Here is an 8,282-nt window from a genome sequence, read left to right as displayed (position 1 = left end):
CATCTATGATAGTTTGAGAGGAAAAAAATCTATCTAAGAAGGAGTTCCACTCTAAAATATAGCCAGAAGAATTGATAGTTTCGCCATCTATGATAGTTTGATAGGAAAAAAATCTATCTAAGGAGGAGTGCCCAACTCTGCTTATAAGGGACCCAAATTACATTGAAACCCCTCAAAAAAAAAAAAATGGGAAATTGGGCATCATTCAAAACAGAGACGGTGACAGCTTGAATCATTTAAGATTGAATAACTTTCTTAATTGAATTGAAAACCATTTGTTAAACTTTCATAAAATTTCAATTTAATAAACGAAAATATTTCACATAAAATGAGAAATTAAATTTAGGCCCAACTAGGCTTTGGTCTTAAATAATCCGACAAGTTAATAATAGGGTGACGTAATGTCGGCGTCATTATTGTCAAGACCTGATGGCCGAGTTGTAAAATCAGGTGCATCAGTCAAGTCATTTGATGTTGTAATGTCCCATTCTTCGGTATAGAAATTCGGCCTTGAAGTAATGTCCCATTTTTTGGTATAAAATTCAGGCTTTGTTGTAATGTCACCTGTTTCGTCTTCGGTTGTAGTCATAGGTTTCTTGGTAGTTGTAGTCGTAGGTTCCTTGGTAGTTGTAGTCGTAGGTTCCTTGGTAGTTGTAGTCGTAGGTTCCTTGGTAGTTGTAGTCGTAGGTTCCTTGGTAGTTGTGGTCGTGGGCTCCTCGGTGGTTGTAGTTCTAGGTTCATTGGTTGTAATCATAGGCTCTTCAGTTGTAGTTGTAGGTTCCTCTGTTGTTGTAGTCGTGGGTTTCTCGGTAGTGGTAGTCGTGGGTTTCTCGGTAGTGGTAGTCGTGGGTTTCTCGGTAGTGGTAGTCGTGGGTTCCTCGGTAGTGGTAGTCGTGGGTTCTTCGGTAATGGTAGTCGTGGGTTCTTCGGTAGTGGTAGTCGTGGGCTCCTCAGTTGTTGTTGTAGTAGTAGTGGTAGGTTTTACAGTTGTTGTAGTAGTGGTAGGTTTTACGGTTGTTGTTGTAGTAGTGGTGGGTTTTACGGTTGTTGTTGTAGTAGTGGTAGGTTTTAGGGTTGTTGTTGTAGTTGTGGATTTTCGGGTTGTCGTGGTTATTGTTGTAGTAGCAGGCTCTTCAGTCGTCGTTGTAGTTGAAGCTTCATGCTCTTAAACCCGCGCGCAATAAGATCAGAAACTATGACTTAAATTTGGTTGTAGTTGAAACGAATCTTACTCGGAACACATTCTTTACGACCATCATCGAGAAGTTTTACTACATATTCATCATCGATGGTCCCTACGGTAACGTTAACGCAAACACAACCGTTCTCTTTGCAACTAATCCTTTTATAATTGCCATCACTGCTACACCTAGCGTCTTAAATTCAAGCAAATATTACGCGACCCTATGAATTTTTAATTACGATTTACCTCGAGATCCGTGCCAACGGAAACACAGTTGATTATCGTCATAAAACTCTAAATGCAAATTCCAATTAACCTTTATAACTCTCAAAGGATAGTTAATCTTAACTCTAATTTTTAAAATAACTAAAAAGGGCCGGGCTTTGAGACGAAACAATACTAACTTGGTAGGCACGTTTTTCTATCGTTATAGAATTTAACTTCGTAATCGGGGTCCGGTATTCCAGTCGTAATGTTTACGCAACGACACGGACTTGAAGTTGAAACGCAATTAACCCTTTTGTAATTCCCATCTTGACTACACCTCGCGTCTTAATTATGATAACCAATATTAATTAACTTCTTCCATTTTTAATTATTTTACTACACGCGGTTTACCTCGCGAACCATGCCATCGAAAACATAGTTGGTTATCTTCGTAAAACTCTATAAACAACTTGACTCGGTAAGTCCAATTTAGAATGGTGGTTCAATTGGGTTCACCATACTTACTTGGCAAACAAGTTTGTTTATCGTTATAGAATTTTACATCGTAATCGGGGTCGACCTCACCACTGGTAACGATAATGCATTTGCAATTCTTTCCCTGGCAAATAATCCTTCGAAAATTGCCATCGGAGCTACATCTCGCGTCTTGATTCGAATTTTAATTACAATTCGTACAAATTATAAAGTTTTCCAAAAAGGCAGGGTCATTATAGGACCGAAGTAAAACGATTTTGGGTAGAAAATGTAACATATTTGTGACAAAATGTCATAGGAAATTTTCGACTCAAAACTGATTCCCCATAGAACCATCCCACTGAACTTCGGCCCTATAATTACCCTGCATTTTCAAGGGATTACCTCGTCGACCAAAGCTTCTAAAACACTTTTTATCACTTTCCGCCGTTAATGAATTTATACTAATTAAGACGATAATTAAAATTAACAAAAACGAAACGCCGCTACGACTTAAGTTCGACATTATTTCGCGATTAAAATTTGCATTTCAAATAACCGATTTTTATATTTAGTAATTACAATGGATGAATAAATTAATTTTTAAATAACATTATGATAAATTTGACAGCACATTCGGAAAGAGCGTAGGCGTATTAAACCTATACTCTGTTGAAACGCATTCAAATATTTGACAGTGATACCAGAGAGAATTAAGTAGGGAGCGGAAGCTATAGCCTTTGACAGTGCAAAACGGGATGTAGCGCAAAACAAGTGGGCTACGTTGCTATTTTCTCTGTTTCTGTACAATCTCTTTTCCGGTCACATGACTTTGTTTTAAAAGCAAGTGTTTTACTGGTTGTAAAGTGTTGGGGGTGTGGCACTGTGTGAACCAACCAGCAGCAGCCTCTGGCAGTAGCAGACCTGAGCGCGTAACCATCGAAACCTGTCGGTTCGTGTTTCAATCACATTTAATTTCTCAAATGTTAAAACTAACGTTTAATTGTAACAAGTACTATTTAGAAGATAAAAGGTGACGTTGTAATTACTCCTTATAAAAAGAAGTTAATATTTAATAGTAATTCTAACAGGGGTTAATCGTTGGAAAAAGGTTTTGTAAGAAGTCCAAGGCTTAGAGTAGAGGCTTCTGACAGTGACAGAGAGTGTCGCGATATTTGGATTTTTGACACGGAATAACGTTAAAACTTACGTTTAATCGTAACAAGTACTATTTAGAAGATAAAAGGTGAAGTTTTAATTACTCCTTATAAAAAGAATTTAATATTTAATAGTAATTCTAACAGTAGTAATTCTGACAGTGACAGAGAGCGTCGCGATATTTGGATTTTTGACACGCAATAATAATGCGAATTGTTTGTAAATATGGCTCTTGCTCGTCTAAACAAACTTCAAGCATTAGGGAGGTTAGAGGAGCGCCTGGAGTGTTTTTTGTGAAGTTTCCATCTTTAAACAACGAAAAAGAAAAGTGTCAACGATGGGTTAATGCCTGTAGTCGAAAAGATTTCACCATAGACAAGGTCTCTCGTGGTTCTTATATCTGTTCGAGACACTTTTATGGTTTCAGAGGTCCAACTCCCGAATATCCAGATCCTATTCCGTTAGCATCTGTTTGGGAACCCATTCAAGTAACCTAGTTTATATTATTTGTTTATCTCTGGAGTATTGAAAAACATATTTTTCAGGAAGAAATAACACTTATCGCAGATGTTGAAGAAACACAGGAAATTAATGATACACAAGAAGCTTCTAACAAAGGATATGAAGAATGCAATGTAAGCAGGGATTTGCAAATAGTGAAAACTGCAAGTTATTTACATTATTGTCATATAGGTGTCTGATCAGAAGGGATCCCAAGATATCTTAGACTTGAAAGTATTATCACCACCAATGTCTTGGTCGATGGAAAAAGTAAACCAGGGTGTTATGTTCATAAAACACATAAATGGGAAGATAGTTTTATCATGTTCATTTGTGGGAAATGGACCTGTTACTGTGACAATCACTGCGTTGGGTAAAAACATACCGAGTGATAAAATTGAAAAACATCTGGACATTAAAACAAATCGTGACGTTTACAACTATTTATCACAACTTGATAAATTTAAGATCTGCCCAGGAAATAATGATGGTGAACTTGTCAGGCTTTACAATGTGAGACGCCCAAATAACCACAAACGAAATAGCAATTATTCCAGTGCTTTAAAAGCTGTTTACAGCAATAGATGCGAAGGCCTAGTTCCGGTTAGTAAGAATCGTTGTGCTTCATGCCAACAATATCGGTCAAGTTTAAGAACATTGCGTTGTCGTTACCAAGCAATAAGTAAAAAAGTAACTAAAGATATTACAATAAAAGACAAAACTAAAAGGGCATCCAAGACGAAATTACTCCTATCTGAGAAAGGTAAACAAGACTTATCAACATTGAAGAGACTTTTCAAAGAGAAACTTAAAAAAGAGAAGCCAGGATCCTTCATGGCTCTTTTTATTAAACAACAGTTATTAGCATTGGAGAGATCTAAATATGGCATGAGATGGGACTCATTCTTCCTTAAATGGTGTTCCTATATAAAAAACAAATCCAAATCAGCCTACAAAGCTTTAGAATTGTCTGGAATTATAAAGCTACCCACGACAAGAACATTGTATCATCATGAGCACACTATAACAAACAAATCAGGATTTAATGAAGATGCTATCAATGAAATGATAAATATTACAGACATTGATAACCTTCCAGAACATAAGAAGTACTTTGTTCTTCTTTTGGATGAAATGGCTATCAAGCCAGACCTAATTTGTCATAAAGATACTGGGTACGTCACTGGTTTTATCGATGTCTTGGACCATCATAACTCTCTTAATGACACTGTGATGAGAGAAAAGGGAACAACTGTGCCACCTTTAGCAACAAGCATTCTTCAACTTATGCTTCGTGGCATAACAAGCAATATTAAAATTCCATTTGCCCATTTTCCAACAAAAGGAGTAACGAGCGCTGAATTATATTCAATTGTTTGGGAAGCCATTTCTTTGTTGGAAAACAATGGATTTAGAATTTTAGCGGTTGTTGGAGACGGAGCTTCAATAAACCGTAAGGTTTTTCGCATGTGCGCTGATCACCAAGGAACCAAAAATGTACCTTTTGCCACTAGTAATATACACGCTGCTGATGAAGAAAGGGACATATACTTCCTGTCAGATGCACCTCACCTGATAAAAACAGTGCGTAACTGTGTAAGCAACAGTGGGGCAAATTCCAATTCTCGTAGCCTATGGATAAATGGCGAAGATATTTCCTGGAAAGTTATCTTGCGCCTTTACTACACGCAATTAAGAATGAAAGGCCAATTTAAAAATGTTTCCAAGCTAACATACAGTCACGTTTTCTTGAATGCATATTCAAAGATGAAAGCCAATTTAGCTTGTCAAGTTCTGAGCGAGACAGTTGCGTCTGCGATAGAAGTCCTTTTCGGAGAAGATAAATACCAAGAAACGGTTAAATTTATTAGGACATTTGACAAGTTTTTTGACTTGTGCAATGTTGGAAATTGTTTTGAAGCCTTGGCAAAGAGAAAACCCAACAAAAGAATATATGAGCATGAGCATGATGAACGATTGCAGGTATTAAAACTAATCATGGATGGTTTAATCAAATAATCATGTTATATAATTTGTCATTAAGTGGTTAGAAGTTGACTTTATAAAATACTTGGATGACTGGGAGAGTGATGTATTAAATCGCCCAGGAGACTATTCTAAAACAGAAAGGAGCAACATGCTTTTATCCGCAACAACTATTGAAGGGCTACGAATGACAGGTAATTAATACGCTCTGAATGTAATATAAGCCACATTTAAATATTGTCAACCTTTTCTATTACAGCCCTTTCAACAGTCCAAATAGTACGATTTCTTCTGAAGAAAGGTGCGAAATATGTTTTAACCCAACATTTGAACCAAGACCCCCTGGAACAGTATTTTGGAAGGCAGAGATGCTCAGGAGGTCGAAACTGCAATCCATCAGTTTCACTATTTGAAGCGAACATGGATAAGCTGAAAGCCTTAAAGGGTTTGGTTGTAGAAGCAATTCATGGAAATACAACTATTTCTGAAAAGACGGTTCTTTAAACGTTTATTAGTTAATAAATATTATTAAACTTGTTTGTAACCAGATTTTAAAGTTTAAGAACATGTATCTTGATTTAATCACCAATTTTTGACCATATTAATGCACAAATACAACATAATGCACTGATACAATCATGGAATAGGAACACAATTATAATACTGTTGGTTTACTACAACGAAATCAGCCAATTATTGCTGTGATTACCTTCAATTTTGAAAACTAACGTAGTGTTATATCACTTACTCTTTAAGGCAAATTAAAAAACAATTTCATGAACCGTATCACATTTGTTTTCCTAGATATATAAATTATGTACATTTGTTTCAAATTTATGCTAATTATTCTAAATAATAACAAGTTGTGTGTGAGTTAAAGGGTTGCATGTTTTAGGAACATTTGGTCACGAATGAATTGAAGTGAATATCACATTGGCTTGCTTATTGAGGTAAAAATTGCACAAATAGATCAAGGTCAGGATCATTATTCAGAAATGAATACTCTGAATGTTCATTTATGTTAACTAATGTCTTTGTTGATGTGTCAGTATCGGTAATCTGAATAGTTGGGGTTGGATCTTCTGGTGGTATGAATTGTAGGAATAGATCTAGATCAGGATCACCATTTAAAAATTTGTATTCAGAATGTTCATTGAATTTAACTAATCTCTCTGATGACATTTCAGTATTAGGAATTTGAATTGTCGGGATTTGCCTTTCTAGAACTTTTACTGGTACTGATAATCTTGACTTTTTGATATTTGGTTTCATTGTACTTGTGGGTTGAATTTTAGACTCCTGACTTTTTTCGAGCAAAGATTTTCTTAAAGCTTTCTTAGCTTTGAGTGTTTCTTTCGTTTCGTATTGGTATTGCTCCAATAAGTCACGAACTAACACTTTACCCCTCGTGTTTAAAAAACAATCCACAAGTTTTAAAAGCCATTTTCTACTGTCATTTTCACTGTACATTGAATTCCAGAGTTCATTGATTTCTGAATTTTGAAAAATGTGTTGGATAGTTCGGGTTTTTAAATTTTGGTTCCTAATTTTTGACACATCAGTCACATAGATTAAGTCCGATATCTTTTTAATTAATTGGATTAGGTTAAACATTTCATCTGTAACTGAGATTAATCCCCCCCTAGATAATTTAACAATCCAAGCCCCTGTTTTGTCTGGTTCTGTAACATCGAGAGAAGACGGGATTTTGTCCTTGACTATCATTTTGACTAGGTTTGGTGGACATTTTTTGTTCTTAACCAACTGAAAGGCACAGTACCCTGCTACATATCTTGTCACAGGAGTATTTTCAGTAATTACTTTACTGTTAGTGATGTTGGCAAAGGGGTTTCGTTTCCGATGTTGCGATCCAAGCAGCTCCACCTTTTTCCTTTCCCGTTCCACTTTAGCATTTTCCATGCTAACAGCATTGTCAACCCCAACTTCCATCTTGACCATAATTTCGAGAAAGAAGTATTGAAGAATGCGACTTACAACATTCCTTTTCATTGGTTGTGGGAGATCGTTAAACATAGGGCAAATTGTACATAATAGATGCCCCATTTCTTGTTCCTTCCTTTCTATTTTCATTAAATCATGCGTTTGTTTTAAAAATTCTTCCCTAGTAGATTTAAATTGTACGCATTGAACCTTTGTCACAAGGTATGGTATAAACTGCTCTCTAATGCCAGCGCTGTCCAGATGAGAAAAAAACACTCTCACAGCTTCTTTTTCAAAGCGAAATACGAACATCTGGGTCCTGATCTTCTTTACAGTTAATTGAAAACAATGGTTTACAACACCTAAGTATTGTAATAATTATGAATATTTATAGGACCTATAATTAAAGTAACAAAAAAAGAATAATTACCTTTCAACTGAATACCCTTTAGGGAAGCCATGGCTCCAGCAGGGTAGCGCTAGCGCGTGGCACCAGCGCGCTTGAAATTTGAAATGATTTCCCCCGCAATCCCCAGCCCAACGGTCTTATTAAACCCGCCCATAAAGGAGGTGCCTGTCTACGTCAAACCGGAAAACGGTTTGTACTACAATTTAAGTCACGTGGTTTTTAGAGCTACATTTTTCAACCAGCCTTCCGCTCCCTACTTAATTCTCTCTGGTGATACCTTGACGACACGTAAATTTCCAAAGGAAAATTAAGGCCAATCCAATTTAATTATATATTTTGAAACCAAGTTGAAAATTTTCATTATCAGCGCAATGTTGATACCTGATTTTGAATAAGTTGACATCAGACGAGCTACCTGATAAT

General features: G+C 36.2%; 3 protein-coding genes across 8 annotated transcripts; 1 reads left to right on the top strand and 2 right to left on the bottom strand.

Moving 5' to 3' along the window:
* Window positions 1–274: 274 nt before the first annotated feature.
* On the bottom strand, window positions 275–2,390 carry LOC149709537 (uncharacterized). Its single transcript, XM_089864046.1, has 6 exons — window positions 2,249–2,390; window positions 1,916–2,056; window positions 1,588–1,734; window positions 1,430–1,477; window positions 1,233–1,376; window positions 275–1,164 (listed from the first exon to the last, which is right to left on the bottom strand). Exons 1-6 carry the CDS (start codon window positions 2,388–2,390, stop codon window positions 383–385), a joined length of 1,404 nt encoding a protein of 467 aa, XP_089720172.1. The 3' UTR covers window positions 275–382.
* A 183-nt stretch (window positions 2,391–2,573) lies between these two features.
* On the top strand, window positions 2,574–6,295 carry LOC149709536 (uncharacterized). Of its 5 annotated transcripts, none has more exons than XM_089864896.1 (7): window positions 2,574–2,816; window positions 2,956–3,110; window positions 3,184–3,510; window positions 3,568–3,657; window positions 3,716–5,506; window positions 5,568–5,703; window positions 5,769–6,295. In XM_089864896.1, exons 3-7 carry the CDS (start codon window positions 3,229–3,231, stop codon window positions 6,011–6,013), a joined length of 2,544 nt encoding a protein of 847 aa, XP_089721022.1. In that variant the 5' UTR covers window positions 2,574–2,816; window positions 2,956–3,110; window positions 3,184–3,228; the 3' UTR covers window positions 6,014–6,295. The 5 variants fall into 5 exon arrangements, with proteins under 5 accessions (XP_089721022.1, XP_089721018.1, XP_089721020.1 ...); XM_089864892.1 differs by having other exon boundaries at window positions 2,574–2,897; XM_089864894.1 differs by having other exon boundaries at window positions 2,574–2,897; window positions 3,172–3,510.
* LOC149709535 (uncharacterized) lies at window positions 6,059–8,131 on the bottom strand. Of its 2 annotated transcripts, XM_089864898.1 has the most exons (3): window positions 7,881–8,131; window positions 7,336–7,812; window positions 6,059–7,273 (listed from the first exon to the last, which is right to left on the bottom strand). In XM_089864898.1, the coding sequence occupies exons 1-3, from the start codon at window positions 7,909–7,911 to the stop codon at window positions 7,266–7,268; spliced, it is 516 nt and encodes a 171-aa protein (XP_089721024.1). In that variant the 5' UTR covers window positions 7,912–8,131; the 3' UTR covers window positions 6,059–7,265. The 2 variants fall into 2 exon arrangements, with proteins under 2 accessions (XP_089721024.1, XP_089721023.1); XM_089864897.1 differs by having other exon boundaries at window positions 6,059–7,812.
* Between the last annotated feature and the right edge of the window lie 151 nt (window positions 8,132–8,282).

The sequence above is a fragment of the Phalangium opilio genome, unplaced genomic scaffold (genome assembly GCF_054372755.1).
Source record: "Phalangium opilio isolate 3A_F unplaced genomic scaffold, DU_Popi_V2 ptg000013l_1, whole genome shotgun sequence".
NCBI lineage: Eukaryota > Metazoa > Arthropoda > Arachnida > Opiliones > Phalangiidae > Phalangium > Phalangium opilio.
This window is presented reverse-complemented; position numbering and strand designations above follow the sequence as displayed.